Here is a 26946-nt window from a genome sequence, read left to right as displayed (position 1 = left end):
GCACCAGCCCGTATTTTGTACACATTACCTTGATTTGCAAGAACATAGTAAAGGCGCATAGGCTCTTTCCCCCCCAAACCCCATCATCTGGATCACATTCCGGTTCCTTGCCCCGTGCTCCCTAAAAGCAGTGCCGAATATGTACCATGAAAAATCTGGTCGTAACAGTAAACATTTTATACACCGCTGTTCAATGCATCCCGTCCGCGTGTAGAATTGCCGGACTTCTGCTATGGATCCCTGCGACGCGATCCGATATTGACTTGGCATCGAAACCACTCTTGCGTCTGGTGCTTCTCCGCAAGGCTTGTTTGACTTCTTGTTCTTCCCTTGCTTCCTCCTCGAGTGCTTGAGGTCCAGCATTTTCTTTGTCGTCAAGGACCTGCCTCTGACTTGACTGAGCTTGATGCTCTGCATGACCCTTGTCAATGATCGGCGAGTTGACAATGTTAGCTGCAGCTGCAGCTGCAGTAGCATCTGCGTCCACTTTCTTCTGGGCTGCAATCCTATCGCGTTGGTAACGGGCTGACACATCACCACCGGTCCATGCGGTATTAAGAAGGCGGTCCCAGAATGTGAAGAATGGTTGTGAAAAGTTAGTCTTGATGCCCCAACTCTGATGGTGCACGTCATGATAAGCCGCGTTATTCGAGGTAATGTGTTGCAGAGGATCCCACGGAAAAGCATACCCGCAATGGTCGTCAACCGTCTTGATTGACGAGATGGTGAAAAACCACATGCCTTGTCTAATGGTCATCCCGGTTGTCAAATAGGCCACTCCCGTCCCAAGCGTGTCAAGCATGAAGCCTTCCAAAGGATGGTTGTAGAGTGCTCCATACGCGTATGGAACATACAAACGATGGTGCCGAGAATGGAAGGTGGTGTAAAGAAATTTGTTCATGTGCATGGCTCGATGAAGGAAATATTGCCATGTGTCTACGATCAGAGTCGCCACGGCAAATTGGATCAAAGGAATGCCAACCCAGTAAATCGACTTCGCGGTTGTCATTTCCCACGATGCGAAAGATGGTGTGGAATAGATCCCTCCGACCAAAGCGCCTGCAAGTTGAGGATAGTCGGATTGAAGTTTTCGACCAAGAGACATAGCATCTAGACCAATGAAACCGAGCAATGTTGGAATATATCTTTCGGCGAAACGCAGGCGCTGTGCCCAGACAGCGATATCATAATCCTCTTTACCGATCGTCTCGACAGGGTCAAAGGAAGCGATTATCAATCCAAACACTGTCTGGACTATCTGCTGGATAATCACGTCCCGAAGGACTTCGTATCTGGTGACATGATTGCGTTTGAGGACTTCAGCTGGAGTGTGCAACCTGTACTGCGAACACAGGTCATAGGTATCCAAGATGTGGAAGAACAGTGAGACAACCCAATAGGCAATGATAGGAGCGAGGAGCTGAAGGAGTGGATCTGATATGCCCGGGATCATAGAGGGGCGGGGTTTCAGGGTATAGGAAGGGAGACCAGGGAGGTCCGGAAACGTCGCGTTTGCCATGTTATCGGACATGGAATGGCAAGAGGAGCAGGGACGATGTTCGACGTAGAGGTATCGCAGGGGGATATATTAAAGGTGTGCGCGGGAGGCTCGGATGACCGTGCAAGGGTCTAATGGGGGGTGGAAAGGAAGGGCACGCGTTTGCGTACGTTCAGCCCGGTGAGGGGAGTCGACAAAAGCAAAGTAGAAGACCAGTAGAAAGCGAAAGCAAGAGAAGATTATGAGAAGTGAAGGAAGCGAAGGAGTGAATTAAGACAAGATGAGAACATCAGAAGAGAGGTGGAGAGACCGACCAGAATGAACTGTAGAGGTGATCAGGATCAGGAGTTTCCGGAGAATTAATTTGGTGACGAAGGGAAATTTGCCTCCTCCATGCCTCCTTGCTCCGGAGTCATGTGATTGTCCTTGAGATTGAATTATCACGTGCGCCAAGCGGCGCAATATTGAAGTGGACGCAGCAAAATTTTTGGTGGCAGCGCAACCCCACACCGCACCGCAGTTTGTCCAAGTGGATGGGCATTCACAGGCCTAGATACCCTTTCGATCTTGAACCCCTCGTCAACCCAGCCAGGCTTGCGCTCATTCATTTTTTTTCTTTCGCTCGGTCCTTTCCACCTTTAAGCGCACCTTCTCCCCCATTATTTGTTTCCCTCTGCTCGCTGCAGCGCTTGATTCAAGATGATTATTTACAGGGTACAAACCATTTCATCCTCGAACACAGGGTCTTTTGACCCTACCCCGCCTGAATTAACTAACAATTTTATATCAGGACATCATCAGCGGCGATGAGCTCGCGTCTGACACATCGAAAATCATCGATATTGGCAATGGCCTGTGGGAAATTGACGGCAAGATGATCACAAAAGGATCCGAGAACTTTGGTTAGTCTCGTCCTCGTCCCTCATCCCTCCGTAAACCGACTAAACTCTTGGAATTCAGTTCTCGAAGGCGCCAATCCATCTGCTGAGGGCGAAGACGCCGAAGACGGTACGGATGACACCAAGGTCACGGTTCTTGATCTTGCCGACCAGTTTCGTCTACAAAAGCTCGAAGGTGGAATGAGCAAGAAATCGTATCAGTCCGAACTCAAGAGTACGTGACATGTCCTGGACTGCGGTTTGTCAAGGTTGCAGAATTGACACGGGTACAGAATACATGAAGGCTCTGACAGAGAAATTGAAGGAGAAGGGGAAGAGCGAGGAGGAGATCAAGAAATTCCAGTCAGAAGCACCTGCCGCAGCCAAAAAGATTCTCGGCAACTGGGACAACTACGACATCTATCAGGGCGAGTCAATGACCGAGAACGGCATGTACGTCCTTGTTGACTTCCGTGAGGATGGTATGACACCATATGCGACCGTTTGGAAATGGGGCCTGGAAGAATACAAAGTGTAAGCGAAAAAGCCACATCGATCGGTGCATTCGAGGATACATACGACACGACAATGATGGTGTTCTGAGATGATGAATGGGGTAGATGGCCTGCGATAGCTCATTATCGTCCAAGCACATCACGAAGAATAGAATCTGCAACTTGCTTGCCGCTTCAGTCATGTTTTGTCCCTGCTGGTCCATGACTTTGAACTCTCTGCAAGGTTGGCCAATGGACTGGCTAGCATGTGCCGTTGCTGTCTTCTTAAATATGACATGCAATGTCGACCCGGGAGGAAAGAATACACAAGCCTGGTGCAAAGTACGTCCCTTGAGTAAAACCTTAGACATTTGCTCCCCTCTCCACGAGCACCAATAGCAAGGAGGCTGTCACGCTGTCGAACACTTTGCCTTGCTCATGGGTGATTGTTCAAGATGGTGTGTTGGAAAGGTGGGAGACCCCCGCAGTTGCAGACGAAAGGCTTCCCTCGCTTTAGGCGGTCATTCTAAAGGGACTAGACCCAGGCCCTGTTGTCCTGGCACTTATTGGAGGAGAGAAATGGCGCTGCCTGCATGCTCCGCCCCTGCACGTTCAACAGCCCCATCCAAAAACTTGTTGTCCTACTCCTACGTCGGTGCCTATCTATCTCCAGAATCATCGTATGACTGGTGATCTTGGCTGTGGCATTTAGTGACCCATTGCTTGGGGAGAAGCATCTCTATCTGATAAGCATCCAAAGCGCCTTTAGCCCTCCCTTCCTCCCAACTCACCGAGCTAGCTGCTGTCTCCGCTGCTGGAACTGTGCTCTCGTGCTCACTTTCCACATCAGAAAATCTACCATCAGGGTCGCCTTTGATCTTCAGGTCCCGGCTCACATGTCACAATAGCAATACTGTCTCCAGCCCAGCATGGCTCCTTTTCTCCGCAGCATATTAATCTTTTCAGCTCTTATCACTGCCACCATTTCCGTTCCTACTAGCGAGTCTTTCTCTCATACCTCCCCGCAGAACAAACTCACCCTTACACCCCGAGAAAGACCGAGAGGGTCCTTTCGCAGACTTCGAGACGCTATCATCGAACGAATATGGTCCATTCCGAGTCGATATTCCTACAAGCCCTCATCCATAGCCGGCGGAGCAAGAGCTCCAGACAACTTTCGCGCTCGCTATGGCGGTGACGTTGTCCTCCGCTTCCAAATCAAGACAGAAGATGAGGCGAGGGCGATTTCAGAAGCAGCAGACATCTTATACTTGGACATCTGGGAAGCAACCAACGAATGGGTCGATGTACGGGTAGCAAAGGAAGTGGTTCCCTCTTTTGTTGGCCTTCTACCGTCCTCCTTGCACGATTCCTACATGCCATTGATGCACGATCTTGCGCGTGCCGTCTACGATACATACCCTGCATCGCCTCTTGCCAACGAGAAGATTTCGGGCTTCACGACCCCACATGACTGGAGGGCAAAGGGGAACACGCCGCATGATCTATTTTTCCAAGACTATCAACCGCTATCGGTGCTATATCCCTGGCTACGGTTGCTTGCCTCGCTCTTCCCTACGCACGCTTCTCTGATGAGTATCGGTCAATCGGCCGAGGGTCGCGACATCCCTGCCTTGCGCATCGGAGCGCAGCTCGTTGGTAGCTCGACAGACTCGCATGACACGAAGCAGACACTGCTGATAGTGGGCGGGAGCCATGCTCGCGAATGGATCTCAGTCTCGACAGTGGCATACATCGCCTACAGCCTTGTCACGCGTTATGGGCATGATCAGTTTCCGGAAGTCACGAAGATTTTGAACCATTTCGACTTGATTTTCGTTCCCGTGCTGAACCCTGATGGATATGAGTATACCTGGACGTCCGACAGACTGTGGCGCAAGAATAGGCAAGCTACGTCTATTCCATTCTGCCCTGGTATCGACCTCGACCGTGCCTTTCAATTCGGATGGGACGGCTATGGGAACACAGATAACGCCTGTAGTGACGATTATGCCGGCCCCGGACCGTTGGCTGCAGTTGAAGCGCAAATGTTGACAGAGTGGGCTCAAAACTTGACGGCCAACAATAACGTCACATTTATGTCGTATCTAGACTTCCACTCCTACTCTCAGGAAGTGCTCTACCCTTACAGCTATACTTGCGATACAGAGCCACCAAACCTCGAAGACCTCGAAGAGGTTGCCATTGGGATCGCGAAGTCTTTCCGATTGACCAACGGGCATCATTATGGAGTCGAAAGCGCGTGCCAAGGTAGCATGGTCTTCCGGGACCGAGCGAAAACACCACGAGTCCAGATAGAGCCACAAGGTGGCTCTGCGTTGGATTTCTTCTACCATGATCTTGATGTCAAGCTTGCATTCCAAATCAAGCTGAGAGACACCGGGACATATGGTTTCTTGCTGCCGAGGTCTCACATTCTTCCCACGGGTCAAGAAGCTTACGAGGGCGTGGTTGGTCTAGGACGATGGATGTTGGGCAACCACGGCATTGAGCGAGTTGATGATTTGCATTCCGTTTGGGGGAGCGAAGAATTGACGGACGATCACAATGCAGAGATCTCTGAAGTACACGGAGTACCAGTCACAAATGAGGAAGAAGACGATGAACTGGACGAGAATGATTTTGAACTAAGACGACGGCGGCGTCGGTAATACTGCTATAACGAGCGTGGGCAGCGAACTTGAGGGCGTTTTTGGAGGCATCGTGGGCGGGGGTGGGTCCATCCCGATTGACGTTTTCCATGAATTGGTATGATGCCTTAGGATGTACAAATACTGGTCATCTTCAGAGGCACTTGCTCCTGGGATACACGAGCAAAGTACTCGGTATTAGCCCCTGGCCGACATTCTATATCCTCGCCGTATAAAAGTTAAACAAGGACTTTGTGGTGAAATATAGTGCACGAAGTTGTGTGGATCGTGAGAGCTACAGTATCGACTCGTTGCTGCATCTGGCCAGGACTTGACAAGAGATGAAATGACGAAACTCGTGACCAGCAACGGGCACCATGAAGCCTATTATTCGTAATACGAGGAGGAGACACCCAGCAAGGGCTAGAAGCAAGCCCCTCGGCATGCAAGGTCAAATTGAGGTTCCTTTTTTTCCCTCAGTGGCTGATTCCCCGGTAAATTGAGATGTCGCAAGGAGGGCCGGCGGTTACCCAGAGACGTCAATTTGACAAATGAATAGGGGATACAAACAAAGCCAGCAGGGAGCGAGGGCTGCTTCTTCAGTTTGTTGCCGTGAACTTGTCATTTTGTTGTTTCCCATATACACCTTTCGACGGAAGTAGATGCCACAAAGTATGAGTACCGAGTACTCCTGCTATGTACTGAGATTACGAGGTACAGTGTGAGCTGAAAAGTGAAAGTCAAAGCGGTACCAAGAACAGAGGTTGGCTGAAGCCAGGGCGGTTTTAGTGGCTCTCCACCTCCACCCAAACAAGTCTCTCAGGGTCCGAGACTCGACAAGTGGCGACATGCAGTTGGCCCGTGAATCCCTAATGGCCCTGGGGTGCCTGGATTGCCGGGGTGCCTTGGTCCCCCTGGTCCGTGATCCCCCAACTAGGCTGCTTGAGGCATGAGCTGACGAACAACGGCCAATCGCCATGCCGAGCCATCGGACTCGCCATGCGTTGTCTATTCTCTTTTGAGTTTCTGCCAATTTGACTGTCACACTGCGCTGGGCAACACGATTCGCTACTGCATGGCCTTTACCTTGTTTTGCTCTGTTTTGATCTATCAACCTGCCCTTTGTACCCTTTTCTGTCCAATCCTTCATGCAGCCCGCCCGCTTCCAGAAATACCCACGAGTCCATCGAATGTCCGTTCCATTACCTTTTGTGCCCCAGCCTCTTCGCTTGACCCAAATTGACACCTCCGATCAACAACCGGCTCTCGATTCGAGCGGGCCCGTTCTCTCGCTTGCTGAGCAAGGGACTCGGAAATAATAGAGATATGGTCATGGACATTGGACTAGAGGTGGACAAGATCGAACCGGGCGGGATTTCATCTGTCAAAGTTCCCAGGCTGCATGATGACAGCCGCATCTTTCAGACATCATATCATGTTGCTGGCAAAACTCTTATAATCTGCATTGGTCCACCAATGTAATAGTTTCCTTGCCCTCTTACCCTCTCACGCTCGTGCTGCAATCTTCTATGCTGCTTACCCTGTTGCACATCCGAGCCACTCATTTACGCTCATCCCATTGCCAGTCGTTGCTGGCCGAAACACCACTCACTTCCACCTCAATAACCGCCGGACCCTGAATTGCTCCTGCTCTCCTGCAATCACCATCACCAAGCGCCTGACAAGACTCGACCTTGTACCTTCTTCATCTCTTCTAATTGGACTCAATTCCACATCGACGTCGCTCGTCTTTGCTCGTCCAATCCTCAAACACGCGCGGTCCATTTCCATCTCGGCCGTCACTCAGTTTCAGCGCTCTCAAACGAGGATTCCCCTCCTTGGCCCCCATCATGCTACCATCACAGACACTGCCGCACATGCTGCACAAGCTGATTTGAGGCCAACCTCAGTTTCACCCACTGTGCAGAAATAGTGTCCAATCTGGTACTTGCGGAACTTCCCCTCCCGTGGCGTCACCTTCAGGGCCTGGATTCGACTATATTTTGTCCAGCAACGCACATCTAAACACGGACTCAGCCAGGAGACGTTGTGTTGTCTTCCCAGTAGCCTGTGGCCTCACATATCAGGCTATCCAAATATTGTTCTTCTATCGGCTGCATTGTTTCATTCTTTTTCCTTTTGTTTCCTTTGGCTCTGCCTCCCGTGATACCCAGTACTTTCCTGCTGGACAGAGAGTCTTGTTCGATTACCTTGGGACTGGTGTTGTTTGTGGCCTTCATCTTAAAAATAAAAGCATTCTGGTTCTTATATTTGACCTTTTCCTGATACCTTGAGAGATGGCTCCGACTACACTTGTGACTTTTCTTGTGTATGTTGAGTCCTTTCCTTCTCTGAATCAAGCTGATGATTATTACAGCCGCAGTCCGCCTTCCACCAGATCAGTTCACCTCTACGGTTCTTGGGATAATTTCAAGACTGCTTATCCTATGCAAAGGGATGCACGCACGGGCCCGGAGCACTGGACAGGTTGCCATAGCTTCTCCAACATCATCTGTGATGGTGACGCAACAGTCAATGGTACACCCAGACAAGGGGGACTCATGATGGGCGGAACGTACTGGTATTACGTGTGTTTGACCTTCCTTCGCTCTACCCCATTGCTGTGCTTACGGGTCCCTCGCAGTACAAATTGGACGACGAAATCGAGTTTCACAACTCGGCAGAACCATCAACCACTTCCTGTCCTATGCTTCCGGGCCAGCTTGTCAACGTCTTGAATGTTCCCTTCGCACTCACCAGCAGCAGCCGCTCCCGCAACGACAGTGTGAGCTCCACGAGCTCCGACCATCGCACCATGAACCCTACAGACAAGTTTCTGAACCCTCGACCAGTGCCAGCAAAGCCATCCCTACCCCGCCTGAGGACATCCCCTACCTTGCCGCAACAGTCGTGGTCTTCCTCCAGCTCTCCCGCGAGTGCATCGTCCCTCCCTAGCAGAAGAGGAAGGTCGACATCCACCACCGCATCTTCTCAACCTGGTGGGGCCAATAGCCACAGAGTTGTCCGAATGAAGCCATCAGTTGAGGTACTTTCGAGGTCGACATCTCGAGGGAGTAACCGCTCGGTTGGTATCATCGGTGCGTTTCGAGCTCTGACATCGCCACGTCTAGCGAGCCCTGGGGCTACAATGGATCGAGGTCGGTGCCTCTTAGAGGATTCAGCATCAAGAGGTCATTCACAGGGCGTGTCAGAACGCAGCGCAACCCCCAAGAGGACTGTACTCGAGACACCTGCTTCGATTCCGGAGGTGGAGGATAACACAATATCTGAGCCTACTGGAGAGCTTGCCCTACGTCGGCCAATCAACGGGCCTGAGCCTTTCGGGCACCTGCCGATTTCGTCCTTTGCATATCATCGGCGCCAGCGATCTTTATCGCGTGAACCTTCGCCACTCCGTAGTTCGCTGCAACCAGACATCTCGTCTAACCTAGGGACGTCAGATGAGTCCACTGCGCAGTACCAACCTCTGTCGACCTTAAAGGAGGTTGCTTCAGCAGCCAATACCCCTGTTTGGCCTCTCACTGCGGTGAAAGTCGAGGGCGAAAAAGAGGCCAGTGACATGCGAGCGCCTCTAGATCTGGAGAAACGTCTACCAACTTTACCGAATACACCATCCTCAGCATATCCCCCAAGTGTTGTGGATGAACCCTCGACCAACGAGGAGTCAGGTGGTACTGAAAACCTTCGCAGTCATTTCTCCTGCACCACCATCGAGACAGAACCGTACACGGATCGCTTCTTTCACGGCCGAAGCCGCTTCTCGGATTGGACGGACGGGACCACCAAATTTTCGCCCCAATCGGAGCTAGGCTCAAGCATTCTTGATTTCGAGCCTATAAGTCCACTACCAGACGCAGCACTCGACTTCCTAAATGACAATCCAAACACTATCGACGAGGGCCAAACTAACAAAGATTGTTCGGGCACAACCACTTCCAATGCCTCCAAACCAGAGGGGCTACCCTTGGCCCTCAGTTTTTCAACTATCAGCTCGGTTGCTTCCTCAACTGTTCCATGCGCTTACGTGAACCCTGGCAGCGCCAATGATTCCCATTTTTCCTGGACCAGCTTTCAGCATTATAGCCTGCCCTCCGAGGATATCGGGTCTGGACTCATGCAAAAACCCGCATCGATGGCTAAGCATGTGTCACCTTTGGTTGTGGACGAAAACCACCGCGCCGATGTATATCAGCCTCAAGTATCGAGCTATGACGACTCAACAATTCCTCATTCCACCAGTATGCAAGAACTCCTTGCTGAATTGAGCTATCTGGGCGGAATGATTCAGCAGCATTAACATGTGCAATATAATTTGCTACGTCCCTCGCTCGCAACCTTGATCGATATACTCGTCGGAATTCTCTCCTTTTCTACATGCTGAGATGTGCAAATATTCGGCTGGTTAGATCCACGGGGATCTAGCTGCATTTTCAGTTACTCAATGTTATGGTGTTAACAGCATATTCCTCGTCCGAGCGAAGTTTTCCGGGTTGAGGAAGGATAGAAGTCGATGTACTAATGAATGGGACAATGGTGGCTTAAAAGTGACGAATCGGTTGAGAAATTTTCTCGTGTCGAGGGAGGGGGTGACTTCTCTGGGGATACCTCGCTGATGACCCTAAAAGTTGAAAAGGAAAAGGGAGGAGGAAGTGGCAGAGCCTCTTTCGTTCAGCCTCGCCTCCAACCAACGAGGCTGCATTATGAGGCTTGGCGGAATTTCTTCCCGACAACCTAGACATAGACTACCAGTAATTACCTCTGTACCAATGTCTGTAAGGACACAGACTCATGCAGCATGATGATGATGATTATAACTTAATGACGAGATGACTTCATGTCTAGCACGAATTTCATCTTTGGATTCTCTCTCCTCTTCGCGGTTCGCTTTCCTTGACGCGTGCATCATCAATCGGGCCTGGGCACGCGTCTCTGAGAGGAGTTGGGCTCCATTGAGCAGCACCACACAATCCTAGCCAATTCTCATTTTCAATCTACGCTGCAGATACTGGAACGGAACGATGATCATGAGAGTCTTCGATTGAACAAAGATCCGCCGATCCTTAATTCTGCTTTTCCTCCAGTCGCGCATCACTTACCTCGTGGACGCTTGCCCCAGTCCAATACCTCAGCCGCACCACCCTGTAGCATTGCGAATCTGCCTCAACAATGCATCAAATATCGAAGCGCATGTTTACCGACCCTTTCGTCCCTCCCCTTTTCGCGTACTGTCCGACCCTAGATCTTGTCGCGACGGTTACGGCCAAAGGGAGTGTGGATGTTTGGAGGTTGAATGGGCAGAGAGTCTTTGGTTTCAACTTTCCCAGAGATGAGGAGGAGGAGAAGGATGTTGACATGGTCGGGCACGCGGCCGCAGAGAAGGGCATTGGAGGAAACGTAAGGGCTCTGGCGTGGAGGAGGGATGGTGAGTGATTTTTTTTACGCCTCTGTTCTCCTCTTCGTTCCCATCATACGGCACATCAGACCAGGTCAGATGCCAGGACTGAGAGACATGGTGCTCCTAGGGCCAGCTTGGATCATTATCTCCTCACTGGCCGGGAAAGAAACCACATGCTAACTTCCACGTCCCAACTGCGGGGATGCACGTACAGGCCAAATACTCGCGATTGCCTGCACAGATGGCAGCTTTACACTCATAAATACCTTGACAGGCAAAATTGCTCATCGAATACCCAGTCAGGCCCAGGAAGCGGTATCTTATGTATCATCACCACTACCAATACAGACCCAGGCACGAACACGGAGTTCTAGGGTCTCCTCTGTCACTACGTCTCAGACCACACCCTCGCGGCCAAACGTCACAACCATCTCCTGGACAACACACTTCGTCGATCCGTCCCCCACCACCGTCCGCTCCCGTCTTGATGCGCCACATTCGAGTGTCTCCCTCGATCAGATTCTCGGCCTCCGCGCTGACGTGGACAGACTTCTTCAATTGAAAGCCGACTTGCCCCGTGAGATAAGCAGTATTGACGTGGAGGCATCACTACCAAGGCTTGCGACGTTGCCCCCTACAGGCGTTGGTGCGGATGATGATGTGTTTAGTTCTCGGAGCAGTGTGGATGTTGTGTTTCATGGAGGCGGCAATAACGGCTCTACCGGGTCTGGTGGTGTCGACGCCATGCTAGCGGGATTAAGCGACGAAGAGGGCGGATGCATGGTTCAGCTGAGAGTTTTTGACTCCTTTGATATAGGAACTATCGATCTGAAGGGGATTCTACCTCCAGCGCATGCAACTGGAAGAGCGTCAAGGGTGCTGAAGATGGAAAGTCATCCCTTCCTTTCAACAATTTTCCTTGTCATCGAACAGACGCCAAAAGAGGGAGCCGCTTCGTCGCTACATTTACTCAGCCTTGACTTGAGCTTCATACCTCAAACTGGACGGAACTTGCCGCTTGTAGCAAGGAAAGTCTCACAACTAGGCTACCTGCTCCGATACATCTCGCAGGTCCGGACGCAATTGGTTGCCGAACTCAAAGCTGCATTTGACTTACCGGGCAGATTTCTCCGCAATATCAACGAATCTCTCGCAGAAGGAGATGAGAATGCGGACTTTGTCTTTGCGGTCCATCATCTCGCCGTTACAGGCATCTGTGATCCTATACTGAGGGAGTGGTTGGTTGACCAGGTTGGAGATAGGGGTTTAAAGCGATGGGAGAACGCTGTAGGCGACTGTCTTGAAGTTGTGAGGAGGATGACAAGTGAATGTCTCCTTCCTGCCGTGGAAAGAAGTCTGGCTGTGTTGTCAAGACTCGACGGCCTTGCCAGGTTTGGACCCACCAGTTCTAAGCTTGGACTAGACGAAAAGAACGTGAAGAGGGTGACGGAGACCTTTGACGCTCTGGGTATCCTCGGTGAAGACCTCTTGCTCGATGTCATTACAGAAACAAGAGAGTTTACGACGTTCATCAGATGGTTGAAATGGGAGCGCGATGTTGAGGCGCTGGATGAAGACAGTGACAAGACGGAAGAATTGAGAGAGCTGTGGACAGGAGAGGGGGAGTTGAGGCTGGTATTAGACTATGTGGGAGGCGCCATGAACGAAAGTCGACTGAAGAAATATCTTTTGGACGAGACCAAGGAGCAGCAAACTGCGTTGCCCACATCCTTTGATGACGATTCGGATCTAGGATTCTACGCCGAGTTCACGAAACGCCGGACCAGCGGTAACAGAGACAAGAGGATGCCTACTCTAGGAGAACTGGTCGACAGACTGCAGAGGCAGTGTGACGTGGTCTTTGAGCGAATCGCAGAGACATTCAGGAAGAGCATCCTCACGAGCTATCTGCAAGAGCTGCCAAGTGAGTGTGTTGGCGGGAATATGGACGTCAGAGTCATCCCCAGCGACAGCGACCCCAACCTGTACAGGCTCTTTATGATATCCACGGATCGCCGAGAGAAAGCCCTTCTCCAATATGTCGTGGTAGAGCTGCGACAAGGTGCTGGTAAGGGTGTCAAGAACACAATGCAGTCGAAGTCGATCGCGATCCCCGAGGTGCAGGAGGTCCTTGATGCGAAATTTGTCGACGACGAAGCACTTCTAGTTCTTGCCCGGACGGCCTCTGATGTCAACCTGTTCTGGAAAGACATCACTATTGACGGTGAAGGACCCTGGGATGTCCGGCACGTTTTCCAGCGGGGGAGAATCGACGGTGTGATGAAGCCCGTTAGGCTTGATGTGAATGGGAGAGTTGGAAGGAGAGTGGTCACTGTCCTCGACGAAAGTGGGATGGGACTAGTGGTTTTGGACTTGGACGCCGACGACAGTGCTCCTGACGCCACTGATGAAGAAGACGAGCTCATGACGGAGTGACAAGATAAAGTTTCAAGAGTGTTGAGAGGGTACGGGCTTGCCCAGGCATCAAGCTGCGGTCGAGGCGGAGGCTGCGATAGAACCGGGCCACGGAAAGCCTGGCTTGTTTGACCCAGACGAGTGTCTGTTCCTAGGTGATCGAGTACATTAGTATTAGTAGCAAAAACGCAGTCACTCGTAGGTAATTCTGTACCACCACGTTTAAACTACAGACAATGTACTGGTAGTGCAGGGGTTGTAAGAGATGGGACGAGGCTGATCAAGGCTGGCAGAATGGCAGCATTAGGAACGCAGAACCCCTGAGTGGCACCATCTAGCGTTGGCAGGTTGGCAGGTCGAAGCCACTGGGAGCGTCCAAGCGCAGGCGGGCGGCCGCCACAATAATGTAATGTAACACTCTCAGGAGTTTCTGGGGTGCGAGGTGCCCAGCTGATGCAATGCGGGCGTCAGTCGAGGCGGCGCATAGTCCATAGCGATAGGGTATGAACTTGGGAGGTATGTAGCGAGCCAGCTGTTTGCTTTAGCCACTTTGCCAGCAGATCCGCAAATTTGACCACTCAGTTCGGCCCTGCAGCTTGGGTGCAGCCTTTGACCTGGACTACGTAAACGATCAGGTTAAGTAGCCTGGTAGGCCAGTTAGCGCGAGCCTGACCGCAGTCTATCAACAAATCCATCCCACTTGCAGTTGCCCTCTAGCAAAACACACACCAAACCCGCAGCCCTGCACACACAATCTCAAACCACCTTGTCCTTCTCTCTCTCATCTTGACCCCATTCCGTCGCCCATTCGACTCGCCAGTATCTACAGGTCGTTCTCTCCTTGAATTCCAGGCCTCTGTCATTCTTCCACTTTGACATACTTCTTTGCCTGCTATCCAAGTTAGAGCCCGGAATTCCTCGTTTTGTCCGCCTTCTGCATCCTAGACCGCTGCTCGGTCCAGCCATCATGGACGTCAGAGCGGTCCTAGAGAACACTTTTTCTCCCGGTAAGATGATCTCTTACCTCTCTCGCTTCCGGCATGGCACTGATCTCTCCTAGATGCCACGATCCGTGGCGGTGCTGAAGAACAGCTCAGACAAGCCCGCGAAGGAAATTTTGTATGTCCCATCCCTTTCCCGCACACCAGCGTTATGAAGGTCCCAACTGACCGTCGGCTGCCAAATATAGTCCGAATACTTGTCTATCCTCTCCAGAGAACTTGCCAATGATCAAGCCAGTCCTGCCGTCCGACAAGCCGCCGGTCTCGCCCTGAAAAACGCCTTCTCCTACCGTGACGTGACCAGATTAAGAGAGGTACAGGCAAGATGGTTGCAGGGTGTTGACCCTCAAATCAAGGCCCAGGTCAAGGAGCTGGCCGTCAAAACCCTCACTTCTACACCTCAAGCCGCCAATTCGGCTGCTCAATTGATTGCGACCATTGCCGCCATTGAACTCCCACGCAACGAGTGGCCTGACCTGTTACCGGCCCTTGTCCACAACGTTGGTGCTGGTGACGACAAACTCAAGCAGTCCAGTCTCACGACCATCGGCTTCATTTGTGAATCGGACGATGCCGAGCTCAGAGAGTCCCTGGTTGGATATTCCAACGCAATATTGACCGCCGTTGTTCAGGGTGCGCGGAAAGAGGAGGAGAACCAGGACGTTCGACTCTCCGCCTTGTCAGCGCTCAGTGATGCTACCGAATTCATCCGCAGCAATTTTGAGAACGAAGGCGAGAGAAACTACATCATGCAAGTCGTGTGCGAGGCCACACAATCCCCTGACACCCGGGTTCAGGCGGCTGCTTTTGGTTGTCTGAATCGTATCATGGGCATTTATTATGATAAGATGAGATTCTACATGGAAAAGGCCTTATTCGGTCTGACCGTCGGCGGCATGAAGAACGATGAAGAGGATGTAGCAAAATTGGCTATTGAATTCTGGTGCACCGTCTGCGAAGAGGAGATCAGCATTGAAGATGATAACCAGCAAGCACAACAGGAAGGATCCACCGAGCTGCGGTCGTACTTCAACTTCGCCAGAGTCGCCGCACGCGAGGTTGTCCCAGTCCTGCTTCAGTTGATGACCAAGGTCTCCGAGGACGATGCCGACGATGAATACAACGTCGCCCGCGCTGCTTATCAATGTCTCCAACTCTACGCACAGACAATAGGTGGTGATTTGGTCCCGATGGTTCTTCAATTTGTCGAGGCGAACCTACGCAGCGATGACTGGACCAAGAGAGATGCTGCCGTCTCATCATTCGGAGCAATCATGGACGGTCCTGACATTAAAACACTCGATCCTCTGGTTAAACAAGCTCTCCCCGTCTTGATCGGAATGATGCAAGACCCAGTTGTTCAGGTTCAAGACTCTGCGGCATTTGCCCTGAGCAGAATCTGCGACTACTGCTCCGAGTGTATTGATCCGTCAACACATTTGCAGCCTCTTATGTCGGCCCTTTTTGCCGGCCTGATGAGCAATCCCAAGATTGCCGCATCCTGCTGTTTAGCTCTTCTCAATCTCACCGAGCGATTTGTTGGCGAGGACGGTGCATCCTCAAATGCTCTGACGCCGCATTTCCAAGACAGTGTGACTTCTCTGCTGGCTGTAACCGAGAAGGAAGGTGGTAACAACCAACTTCGCACGGCCGCGTATGAAGTGCTTGGTGGCTTCGTCACAAATGCCGCTCACGACAGCTTGCAGATCGTCGCTGAACTGTCTAACGTCATCATCCAGCGTCTTGAGAGCACGATTCCCATGCAGAAGCAGATTGTCAGTATTGACGATAAGATTACTCTAGAGGAGTTGCAAGTCAGCCTTAGCAGCGTTCTGCTCGCCATTGTCCAACGACTCGAACAGAACATTGGACCACAGGCTGATCGGATTATGCAAATCAGTTTGGAGCTTCTCAACGTCACTGGCACGACCAGCGTCCCCGAAGTCATTTTCCAGATTGTCAGTGGATTGGCAAATGCATTGGCTGGCGATTTCTTAAAGTACATGGACTCATTCGTTCCATATCTCTACAATGCTTTAGGGAATCAGGATGCTCCGGACATGTGTTCCCTGGCTATTGGGCTTGTCAGCGACATTGTTCGTGCCCTGGAGGACAAGGCGCGGCCGTACTGCGACACATTTATGAACTACTTACTCGACGATCTCAGGGTTTGTCTTCTCCCAACCTTCACTCATCCGTATTCATGCAACTAACAATTCCCTCTAGTCCGACAAGCTCTCCAACTCACTGAAGCCGCCCATTTTGGAGACCTTTGGTGATATCGCTACCAGCATTGGTGTACATTTCGAAACATACGTCACTGTGGTAGCCGGGGTTCTCCAGCAAGCCAATAATGTTTCTGTTGCGAGCGATGTCTCGTTCGATATGTTGGACTATATCGTTTCTCTCCGCTCAGGTATTGCTGATGCATGGTCAGGCCTGATCCTGGCCTTCAAGGGCACTGAAAAAGGTATGATGTCTCCCAATGTAAAATGTTCCGATGCTAACTCAGTGACAGCTGCCCTCCTTCAAACTTATGTGCAACCTATCTTCGAGTTTTTGCAGACCGTCTCCCAGGACATGAACCATAACGAGGGTCTACTCAGAGCTTGCATGGGCATTATCGCGTATGTGTTCTTCCGGACTCCTCGTACTCTTTCTGACAGTTTCCAGTGACCTCAGCGAGACCTTCCCCGACGGATCACTTTCAGAGTACTATCGACAAGACTGGGTTACCAAGCTCATCAAAGAAACGCGAACAACTCGAGAGTTCTCGCCGCGGACCATCAACGCAGCACGTTGGGCAAGAGAACAAGTCAAACGACAGACTCAACATCAAGGTACCATCATGAATGCGTCATGAGCCTGATGTCGAGAATATGTCCTATCCCCAACATCATTATTCACCTCCCCGGCACCACCACCGCCACCCCGAATCACCCTTGCCCATTCGCACCCCAGCACCAGCCCCAGCACAGCACATTGAATCCCCCTGTCAGAGCGCTGATCACCGTTTTGTGAAGGTCATTTCTCATCGCAAGCCAGTACCATAGTGGGACGACTGGAAAACGATGGCGAACATGACCTGTTGCAAAACGGAGAGAATGGTCACGTGGACAAGCGTCAACACTCGGTTGACACCCGAACCTATCACCGCCATCCCCGGCCGGTCCTTGATCCTTCAGCCTTCTCGTGTCTCGATCTTGATGTCGATCTCGATCTCGATTTGGACTCTGAGGACGACTTACCCTTGACTGGCGCGTCAGGCCACAACCTGTCACCAGGCGCTTCGCTCTCTTCCCAGTCACGCGTGGTGTGCCTAGAACGATATTACATTGGAACGATGTCTGTTGACGGCTTTTCCAACCACGACTGCATCGAATCTCGAAATGGAAATGGCAATGACACAGTGGCTCCATTTGGTCACGACTACTATGGACACATCGATCCGCCATAGCACCGAGCCTTTAGCAGCCGAACGTCTACCGGACGAAAGTCGCCGGTTTGACAGAGGGACCTGCAACGGATGGAAATTCTGCGGTTTTGGTTCACGCATGGAAAGACAGAGAAGAAATTCAGACACAGGACAGGATCTGGCGATCGTTCGGAACAGATAAACAAGACAGCCCCATGATACCCCTTATGCCCCATATTCCCTCCTTCGCTTCTTCCCTCTTTCCCCTTCTTTGCACCGCTTCATTCTACATTCGGCATCCGTTTTCTGCTGGACTCAGGTTGAGAGTCGACAACAGTGTACTGCGAGACTCAGGGAGGGTGGAGGCCTGAGCCATTGTTTGCGCGGCCTGTGTCGTCGTGTCGTCGTATCAAATTGAGGCACCATTATTCTACTGGAAGGCATGTCCTCGTTGTGATATGACCGCTTTTGGGCCATGCAGTGTGGTCACGAGTGGTGTCCGAGTGGAGCTTCCTCAGGCATAGAGCTAGATAGCAATCCCAATTAGATGGCATACGTTTGACCTGTCTCGGCTCTTGGTCGAGTCTAGCAAACAAGGTGACAGGACAGTACATTGAGAGATTATCGATGTTGGCTTGTTCGACATACAAAGGGCCTGTAGTACTTGATGCGAGGAGAACAGGAAAACGACGGCCCAGTAGCAACCTCAATCCCACCCTCTACTTTCTGTACGTTCCTTGGCTCAGTGATTGCCTCGATGTCGACAACGACTTTGCGTTTCGCGAACTGTCCACCGAGTACATATGTACCTAGTGTGCCTAGGTAGGACATATGCTGCCCTTGGACCCCCCAAGTCCATACATAAATATCTCGTCCTTCCCACGTACCTGGCTCGCTGACTGACCATTTGAGTCCCCGATCCTTCTCTCTCTCTCTCTCTCTCTCTCTCTCTCTCTCTCTCTCTCTCTCTCTCTCTCTCTCTCTCTCTCTCTCTCAGTCCCCCTCCACCGTCTTCCTCCAATCTACTGCGAGGAAATAACAGGAGGCTGTTGCTGTCTCTTTGCGAAAAGCTCTCGCGCGCCCTTCCACCACAGGCCGTTCTGCAGGTCCAAGGTCTGCTCGATGAGAAAGCGCTGGCTCTCGTCGGCGTAGTCCGGAGGTTTACGGTAAAAGAGCCTGTCGACGACGCACTCAACGCTCTGGCCCGTTTTGACTTGGCCGTCGACCCCTTCGGACTTGCCGTCCCCCTCGACCCGGCCGGTCTCGGAGATGAGCTCGACAAAGGCCCGCACCATGGTGCTCACGGGCGTGATGTACTCCCTGGGCCAGCCGGCGGTGACGCTCGGCGGCGACAGGCCCGTCTCCACGTACGCCGGGTTGATGCAGTTGACGGCGATGTTGTCCGTCTCGTACAGCAGGCGGCCCACCGCCCGCGTCAGCCCCAGCACCGCGTGCTTGGTCGCGCAGTACTCGGGCGCCACGGAGAAGGGGTACAGTCCCGCGCACGACGACGTGATGACCATCTTGGGGTTATATCCCGCCGCCGCGACGGCGGATTGGGACAATGACGAGGTTTTGAGCAAACCCCGCGCCGTGCGCCGGCTGTAGTGGATGAAGAGCTTGAGGCCGTAAAACACCCCGATCTGGTTCACCTGCGTGCACAGCATGGGCGGCTTCGACGGTTCGTCGGTCTCGTAGTCCGCCGCCGCCGGGTTCGCCAGCACGATGTGCTCCTTCTCGGCGACGCCGGCGTTGGCGGCCAGAAAGTCGATGCGCCCGCCCGACCAGGCAAACGCCTCTCGGAACAGCGCCGCCTGCGACTCCCACGACCCGACGTCGGTGGCCACGAAGATGTGTCTGCTGCTGTCACCGCCAAGGTCCCCCGCGATCGCTGGGTACGCGTCCGCCCGGATGTCGGCAATCACCACGCGCCAGTCCGGCTGCGAGAGGAGGTGCTTCACCAGTCCGAGGCCGATGCCGCTGCAGCCGCCTGTGGGGGGGAGAAGAGTTAGATCTCTGCGCTGGGAAAAAATTCGGTGCGGTTCTTCTCTTTTGATGGACGGATGGTGCAGTGCAACGAAAGGAGGGGGGGGGGGGGTGGGGCCGTCAAAAGGAGCTATGTATGTATGGTCTTGGTGATGGTGGTGAAAGATGAAGGGGGATGGGGAAGAGAGGCAAGATATGTAATGTACGTACCTGTGACTATCGCCGTCTTCATAGTCGTCGTTGTCATTGTGCTCGCTTTCCTTCCACTCTTTTGTGGAAGCTCAAGGGACCGGCACCGGGATGGTACTGTTGATCGCCACGAAGCGGGCTTGATGCTCAATTCAGAGATGGATGTATACACACACCTCGGGTTGTACGCGAATGCTAGAAATATATTCAGACAGCAAAGAAAAAGAAAGGACAGACTCGAGTTTTGAGTTTATATTCTCGAGGAAGAAACAGCATATGCTTTTTCGTTCGTACAACATTGACTGAATTGACTGACTACCTAGTAGCTGACTGATTGACTGATTGACTGACTGACTGACTGAATGCGCGATGGCCTGATGGGTGCTAGGATTTATGTATTGACTCCGTCATGTATAAGAAAATCCCCCCCAATGTGGCACGCTCACCAGCACTGGCACACACGGCTTGGGTACATCTCTTACCTACATACCGAGGTGTTTTGGGCAAGTCCCTGGGTACTTCACCACCGTGGAGGGCTGTCGCGGGGAGACGAGGTGGTGGTGGTGGTGGTATCTGGACTTCTGACACAGGAATGTCGAGTCGTAACCAGAAAATGGATCCCCTCCGTTCAAGCCCCGTTGGTGTGCCCCCTTTTTGCTCGGGTCTTGGGTGTGATTGACTGATTCCCCGCAGAAATACTTGGTGTCCCAGTCTTGACCCGATTTGGAAGGCATACGAGTACATAATATTATTATGAGGATTTCCCGGGAGGACTGTAGATGTAATCTTCCTAGGATCCACGCTTGTAGCTTGCGTGCTCGATCGGGTCATTGCAGATCCAACGAACCAGTCAACGATGGTTTGGCTTGGTTGTATTCGACTTGTGGTTGTGGTCTCCCAACAAGGTCCTTTGTCTTCGTCATGGAGCATGCCAGCACTGCAGAGGACATTCCTTGTCATGAAACTCTCGATTGCTCGTTGTCGAGCCCCTCGTAGATGGAAAGCATCTGTAGAGAGAGAAGGTCTCGTTGCTGGGCACGATTGGAATGGCATTCAGACCTTGCGCCTCTGGCCATGCACAGCCCAAAGAGGAGCAATAGTTTCCACCGCTCTCTCCACGACGGCCTTGATCCGATCTCGTAGGACGGCATTAGCGCATTCCACGTCCAGATTCTCCAGCCATAAACTTGCCACATGTTTGTCGAACCGGATTTCCAGTCCTGGCACGGGAATCCCGACTGCCGCCAGCCTTGCGCGCTCTTCGGCTTCAGCACGTTCAAGATCAGCTTCCTCATCTGAATCATCCGCCGCCGCCGCCTCCTCCTCGTCGTTCTCCTCTTTCTTTACCCCTTCGATTCCACCAGACACTTGGGTTTTGCGGTCTGGTGGGTAAACTGTGCGCGGTTTGTTTATCGGGGTGATGTTATCACCAAACTGCTCTTCCAGGAACATACATAGTCTCGAGAACCGATCCTGGGGAGAGAGCTTGATCAGTTCGTTGGTCAGTGGCTTGACGCCATTGTCATGCTCGTGGCCATGGTGTGAATGAGCCGACTTGCTCGACGAGTATTTGACGGCTGCCGGACTGCTCTCCACTGTCATTAGTACAGCCATGACTGCGTCTGCAATACCATCGTTCATGGTGTTGCCTTCCCATTCCAGTTCAACCTGCTTCTCTCGTCCCGACCACTTGAGCGTGACGCACCCCATGATGAGGAACGTTCGCGGTGGCTCCGCGACAATTTCCTCGTCGGCTTCTTCTTCGGCTTTCATCCCGTTTTCTCCATTCATCTGATTGCTCTCGACCTTGGCAGGATGCCCATTTGCTTCGGCCTTGATATGACCGACCTCCTCAATGCTCCCAAAAGTGCCTTCCAGAGCCCATTTAATTAGCTCCACCCCAGCTGCAGCCAGAGTGATGTGTTGCCGGCACAGAATAGTCGTGGTGGTGAGGCCGGCGTATTCGCGAAGGTCCTCCGGCGCCATCAAGCTGAGCTTGAAGCCGTTCTGTACCAGAACTCCACTGACCACTCTTGTATCATCCTCTTCGGCAGATGAAGGAGGAGGAATCTGTGCCAGTTTTCCCACCACTTTGGCCACTTTGTCCTTTCTGAAGGGAATTTTGATTTCTGCGCCATTTTCTGGACTGTACACTTTTGTTTGCTGTGCGTTCGGATTGCTTGTCAATCGGCGGGAATTCAGATCCAGGAGTCTCGATCTGAGTCGTGCCGCTTGGGAACGTTCTCCATGGACTAGAATAACGTGGGGTGCAGCGACTTGCTCAATGAATTCTACATTCTCAACTCCTGTAACGTGGGCTGCGAACTGAAATTCCTCCACCGAACACCGTCGGGGGATCATCACAGCGGCATCGTCGTCTTTGTTTCTGCGACCCATGGTGTTGCCCAAGCCTGTATTGCCCCCGCTCATGATGGCGGGTATCATCTCTGGCTCTGACAGAATAGTCCGGCCCATGGTGCCTTCGATATTGTAACCTGTCATGATGACTCCATTGCGTTGATCGGGTGCCCATCTTTCGAGCAAGATGCGGGACATGCCCGATTGCATCATGCCAGGCGATGCCAACATTACACATCCTCCCACATCGTCAAATCGGTCTAGGTTTCGCAGGCTTCGCACAAACCGGAAGTCCCAGGGGCCTGCACTGACGCCTTTCGCGTTGCCAGCTGCTTCAGCTTCCGCCATTCTCTCTCGAAAGATGCGTTTGATGTTGTCGTTCATGGCGTTGATATACGTCTGGTACACCACCATGCATTTTCGTGCCGTATTGCCGGTGTAATAGATGGGAAACTTCTGCAGTTCCGGGTGCCGTTGCCAGTAGTCCTCGAGGATGAGCAGCAACTCTTGTGCTCGACCGAGCGCAAAAACTGGCATCAAAACTTTCCCACCACGGCCCAAGATGTTGGAGACAGACTTCAGGAGAGCAGTCTCCCGCTCTGCGCGGGGAGGTGCGTTTGAAATACCAAATGTAGACTCGGTGATGAGGACATCTATCTTGCCCACACTCGAGGAGTTTGGAACCTCGGCAGCCACAAGATGCCGGTCCTGCTCTCGAGAGTAGTCCCCGGTAAAGAAGATGTTGAGTCCAGCGATATTGATCAAAAACATAGCAGCCCCGAGGACGTGCCCGGCCGGATACGGTGTTATCCGAATGCCCGAAACGGTATGCGTCGTGTAGAAGTCGATCGTCTCAATTTGAGGAAGAGTAGAGATGTGGTCAGCTTCGGTGTACAGCGAGGTCCTTTGATCCGAAGTAGATGTCGTATTGCTCACTCGGACAGAGTCCTGGATCAGCCATTTGTAGATTGCCTTGGTCGGATGTGTCATGAATACGCGGCCTTTGAAGTCCGTTTTGGCGAGGACATAAGGCAGTGCGGCTGCGTGGTCCAGATGGAAACTGCACGAGATCACAGTTAGCATCCAACTCTGAGCAGTCTGAACAAAGGCCCTGTGGGCCGAGCAGATAAACGACTGGGATGAGGCCAGAAACGGAGGACAAGAGGGAGGAACGAGGATCATAGGTGAACAAGATTGTATTGGTGTCTGCCTATAGGTACAAGATCTCTTCGAGCATGACCGTCGAACCCAGCTGCTTCCAGATGCAGCGTGCCTAATGGATGTCGAGCAAGAAAAACCCGTTTGTTTTCTGCCCAACCTGCTCAAATTCATTCTCCAAAGCAATGCGATCAGAAAGGGAGAGGTTCACCTACTGGCTGATTAACAGGATGTCCACAGTGCTCAGATCGAAGTCGTCAAAATAGGGCATGGCCGACATCCCTTCCCGACCTGTGTGCATGCCAGCATCGAGCTACACGCTTGTCAGACTTTGTTTGATCCAGTTGTGTCTCGAGGGCCTCACCATGACAGTCTTGTCCTTGTATTGTAGGATATGACACGATCGACCAACTTCTTGACAACCACCTAAGCCAATAAACACAAGCTCATCCGAAGGGTCTACTGGTTCATCATCTTCCACGGCAGTCATGGCCGCGGCCTTTCTTTTCGTAGCCATGCTTCTCACGGAAAAATCGTAGGAGACAGGATCGGAGACTGGGAGAGATCGAGGGATCGGTGGGATAGAATGAGAGGTGCACGCATAGAACAAATCCCCTAAATCAGGGCATTCGTTATGTCGCCGAAATAAAGTTCTTAACGTTGCGGATGCTGCTAGCCATTCAGTGTCAGACGCGTTTGATTGACTTGATAAAAATGTGGTTTTGGATAAACAGCGGACCAAAGTCAACACGAAGTTGGGGGTGTAGGAACAGGCAGATCACGTGACTGAGTGCGGCCTTGAGACTCTGGGTCATTTCTCTGAGTAGGCTGCCCTTACCCGCGGTTTACGCTTTTGACCATCATCGCATCACTCAACCACACCACTTACTCCTACAATTCTATTCCCGACACGTTCCTCTTGCGTATCAGCAGAACTTTGGATGTCAGCAAAGTGGAATCAGGCATGCTTGGCACAAGAAGGAGGCCGAGCGTGAGTCGACGCTCACTCGGATTCAAGACCCAGGCTCGGAGAGAAAGAGACAGACGTTGAGGTTTTGAGGGTTTGAGGTGGAATTTAAGGCAGACTCTCGATCACGATGGCTCACTCGCCGCCGGCTCCATCGCGACCTCCGCTCCCGCAGACACAGACGTCCTTTTCGCGCAACTTCAGCCCTGCAAATGGCAGACCCAGCCCGCTTGGCCCTCAGTCACCTCCATTAGCCATGAACTACTCCTCACCTTCGCCTCAAGCGTTCTCACCCCAGCAATATTTCCAACCGCCAGCCGCGAAGAGACCTAGACTGTCACCCGATGTTCAGTCCCCTTCTGCTCCCCAAAGCTATCCTGCCACCCCCACCGCGCAGCCAACCACTCCAGGTGGAAGTGCTCCCATTAATGGTTCAGCTGGGCCGCCCCCGGGGCAAGGACTGATGCCTCCCCCTCAACGTCCTGACAAAGCTGAAGACCGCAACTACGAGGACATTCTAGTTGGAACTGGGATAAATATTGAAGAGGAGGCTAGGATGCTCGTTCAGAATGACTACTTTGGCACTTCAACTCCCCAGACGGCTACTTCTGGCAGTTTTGAGTATCAAAACAATTCATTTCCCCCACCGGGATCCAGTGGAGGCGTAAGTGCCTCGCAACAAGATCAAGCAGAGGATACTACCCGGGAACACCAACCGTCAGAAGAAGAGACGAAAGAGAGGAATGAAGCTCGCGCCGACTGGGAGGCGTCTAGATACAGCCAGCATCCACTCTGGGATATGTTTTTGTTGGGCGGAGCCCTCAATGAAAAGATTCGAAACATCAGCATCACCGAACATCTGGTTGATCCACAGTCTGGAGTTCTAGTCAATACTCAAAAACACATGCCTCCTCCCACTGTACGAGTCAATGGGCTGGAAGGCGCCTCGCGCATTATCGACAAGGGGCAAGCAATTCTCGACACTGGACAGAAGGGCGAGCGGCTTTCAGACATCATGAAGGTCATCAGTTTGGCAACACGAGCTCGAATGACTGGTTTGCTGAGCACCTCTTCAAGACTCTCTCAAGAACGTCGGCAGCATTCTGCTGGAAAGGTACCGGAGGAATGGCAAGATATCGCAGTTCAGGCCAAGCCTGCAGCAGATGTCCCTGACGGAGCCACCAGCCCAGCAGGTAGCTCCAGTCTAAAGCGTAGGGTTTTGGATTCCCCGCTCCTTTTTTTCTGGCGCTGACGAGAAACTAGGCACGCATTCCCAAACAGGTAGCGAGTCATCGGTACGCCCTGAGCAGGTTCCTGGACCTATGCGTCTAATATCTACGTTCGAAAAAGTTTCACAGGCGGAGAGGGCTGCAGAGGAAGCACGACGGCAAAAGAGAGTCAAACGAAAAGCCGCCAAAAGAGAAGAAGCAGGCCCAACGGCGACCGGGCCCGATGCGACGCCTGAGGCGGTCACTGTTGCCAACCTGGACGCAGAGAAAAAGACAACAAAGAAGGAGAGGAAACTGGCAGAGAGCAAATTCTCCGAACAGCAACAGCACAAGTCTGCTAACGAGGCAGCACGAATGGCCGTCGCGGGATTGTTTGGCAGTCGCCTGGGCGGCAAGAAGTCGAGAACGTATGACTGGATGAATGCTGGTAAAGCAGGAGCAAGTCCTGCGGCGACTCCAGGCAGACCAACAGCGTCAGGCGCTCCGTCGACAGCAGGGACACCGGCCCCTGATCGAGCTCGGACCGCTCCAAGGGAGAAGCAGTTTGGTCAGTGGGACGAAGACAGGGACGCGAAGATCCAGGCCCGAGATGTCTTGCTCGTGCTGGAAAGTGACGCCCGTGCCTCACGTTCGTATGTGAGAGGACTTAGTCTCCCCGAGAAAACTGATTCTTGATATGTGCATTTCTAGATTTTACAAGCGCTGCTCCACGGAGAGATTTTGCGGTGCACCTTTCATCGGCGGGGGCGACAGGGGAAGCTTACTGTAAGATAATGGGAACTCCATAAAACACACACGAAAACGACCAGGATGCCAAATTGAGGTTTCTAGAGAGCAGAACCGGACAGCGCATTGATTGGGGAATAGCACGCAGATTGACAGTGGTGGCTTGTATTGCCCATGAAAGGGAGATCAACGTATCTGGCTTCTATCTTCAGCAAGGTCGCCTTTGGTCACGTCAGGCTGAGTTTAGTTTTGAATTGTCTAATCTAGACTAGTGCAATGTGGATTCTTCAAAGGGTCGCCAACCGACCGACCGGGGAGGCAAATCCATCCATGCATCCATTGGTCTTTGTTCGGGCGAAACGAGTTCCTGCTTCACCCACGCACCACACGCGCTCCGTTCGCTCCATTCGGGTCCTGTCGCATGTCGTGATCGCCATGGCACGGCAATTTGAGGTGGCGGAAACTGGTCATCCCTCCAATTTTTCCCCGACACCGGTTGTGAGGAGAGCGCCTGCCTGGCCAGGGCAGCCGAACGGATCAATCCTCAATCCTCAATCCTCTCACC

General features: G+C 52.3%; 9 protein-coding genes across 9 annotated transcripts; 6 read left to right on the top strand and 3 right to left on the bottom strand.

Annotated features, from left to right (window-relative positions):
• Nucleotides 1-190: 190 nt before the first annotated feature.
• On the bottom strand, nt 191-1519 carry AYO21_05015 (hypothetical protein; the record flags this gene model as incomplete). The annotated part of the gene is made up of 1 exon (XM_022654986.1): nt 191-1519. One exon carries the CDS (start codon nt 1517-1519, stop codon nt 191-193), a length of 1329 nt encoding a protein of 442 aa, XP_022512669.1.
• Nucleotides 1520-2197: 678 nt separating this feature from the next.
• On the top strand, nt 2198-2914 carry AYO21_05014 (hypothetical protein; the record flags this gene model as incomplete). The annotated part of the gene is made up of 4 exons (XM_022654985.1): nt 2198-2212; nt 2289-2400; nt 2459-2611; nt 2670-2914. The coding sequence occupies 4 exons, from the start codon at nt 2198-2200 to the stop codon at nt 2912-2914; spliced, it is 525 nt and encodes a 174-aa protein (XP_022512668.1).
• Nucleotides 2915-3799: 885 nt separating this feature from the next.
• On the top strand, nt 3800-5542 carry AYO21_05013 (hypothetical protein; the record flags this gene model as incomplete). Its single annotated transcript, XM_022654984.1, has 1 exon — nt 3800-5542. One exon carries the CDS (start codon nt 3800-3802, stop codon nt 5540-5542), a length of 1743 nt encoding a protein of 580 aa, XP_022512667.1.
• A 2276-nt stretch (nt 5543-7818) lies between these two features.
• On the top strand, nt 7819-9839 carry AYO21_05012 (hypothetical protein; the record flags this gene model as incomplete). Its single annotated transcript, XM_022654983.1, has 3 exons — nt 7819-7850; nt 7899-8109; nt 8166-9839. 3 exons carry the CDS (start codon nt 7819-7821, stop codon nt 9837-9839), a joined length of 1917 nt encoding a protein of 638 aa, XP_022512666.1.
• An 869-nt stretch (nt 9840-10708) lies between these two features.
• AYO21_05011 (hypothetical protein) lies at nt 10709-13373 on the top strand (the record flags this gene model as incomplete). The annotated part of the gene is made up of 2 exons (XM_022654982.1): nt 10709-10936; nt 11337-13373. 2 exons carry the CDS (start codon nt 10709-10711, stop codon nt 13371-13373), a joined length of 2265 nt encoding a protein of 754 aa, XP_022512665.1.
• A 946-nt stretch (nt 13374-14319) lies between these two features.
• Nucleotides 14320-17216, top strand: AYO21_05010 (hypothetical protein; the record flags this gene model as incomplete). Its single annotated transcript, XM_022654981.1, has 6 exons — nt 14320-14359; nt 14413-14471; nt 14542-16521; nt 16580-16823; nt 16872-16980; nt 17027-17216. 6 exons carry the CDS (start codon nt 14320-14322, stop codon nt 17214-17216), a joined length of 2622 nt encoding a protein of 873 aa, XP_022512664.1.
• Nucleotides 17217-18790: 1574 nt separating this feature from the next.
• Nucleotides 18791-20001, bottom strand: AYO21_05009 (hypothetical protein; the record flags this gene model as incomplete). The annotated part of the gene is made up of 2 exons (XM_022654980.1): nt 18791-19758; nt 19965-20001. 2 exons carry the CDS (start codon nt 19999-20001, stop codon nt 18791-18793), a joined length of 1005 nt encoding a protein of 334 aa, XP_022512663.1.
• Nucleotides 20002-20996: 995 nt separating this feature from the next.
• On the bottom strand, nt 20997-23976 carry AYO21_05008 (hypothetical protein; the record flags this gene model as incomplete). The annotated part of the gene is made up of 3 exons (XM_022654979.1): nt 20997-23361; nt 23675-23772; nt 23824-23976. 3 exons carry the CDS (start codon nt 23974-23976, stop codon nt 20997-20999), a joined length of 2616 nt encoding a protein of 871 aa, XP_022512662.1.
• A 580-nt stretch (nt 23977-24556) lies between these two features.
• On the top strand, nt 24557-26424 carry AYO21_05007 (hypothetical protein; the record flags this gene model as incomplete). Its single annotated transcript, XM_022654978.1, has 3 exons — nt 24557-25637; nt 25690-26287; nt 26346-26424. The coding sequence occupies 3 exons, from the start codon at nt 24557-24559 to the stop codon at nt 26422-26424; spliced, it is 1758 nt and encodes a 585-aa protein (XP_022512661.1).
• Between the last annotated feature and the right edge of the window lie 522 nt (nt 26425-26946).

The sequence above is a fragment of the Fonsecaea monophora genome (genome assembly GCF_001642475.1).
Source record: "Fonsecaea monophora strain CBS 269.37 chromosome Unknown Scaff30, whole genome shotgun sequence".
In the NCBI taxonomy this organism is placed as follows: Eukaryota; Fungi; Ascomycota; class Eurotiomycetes; order Chaetothyriales; family Herpotrichiellaceae; genus Fonsecaea; species Fonsecaea monophora.
The sequence above is the reverse complement of the archived record's forward strand: the minus strand, read 5'-3'. Positions and strand labels throughout refer to the sequence as shown.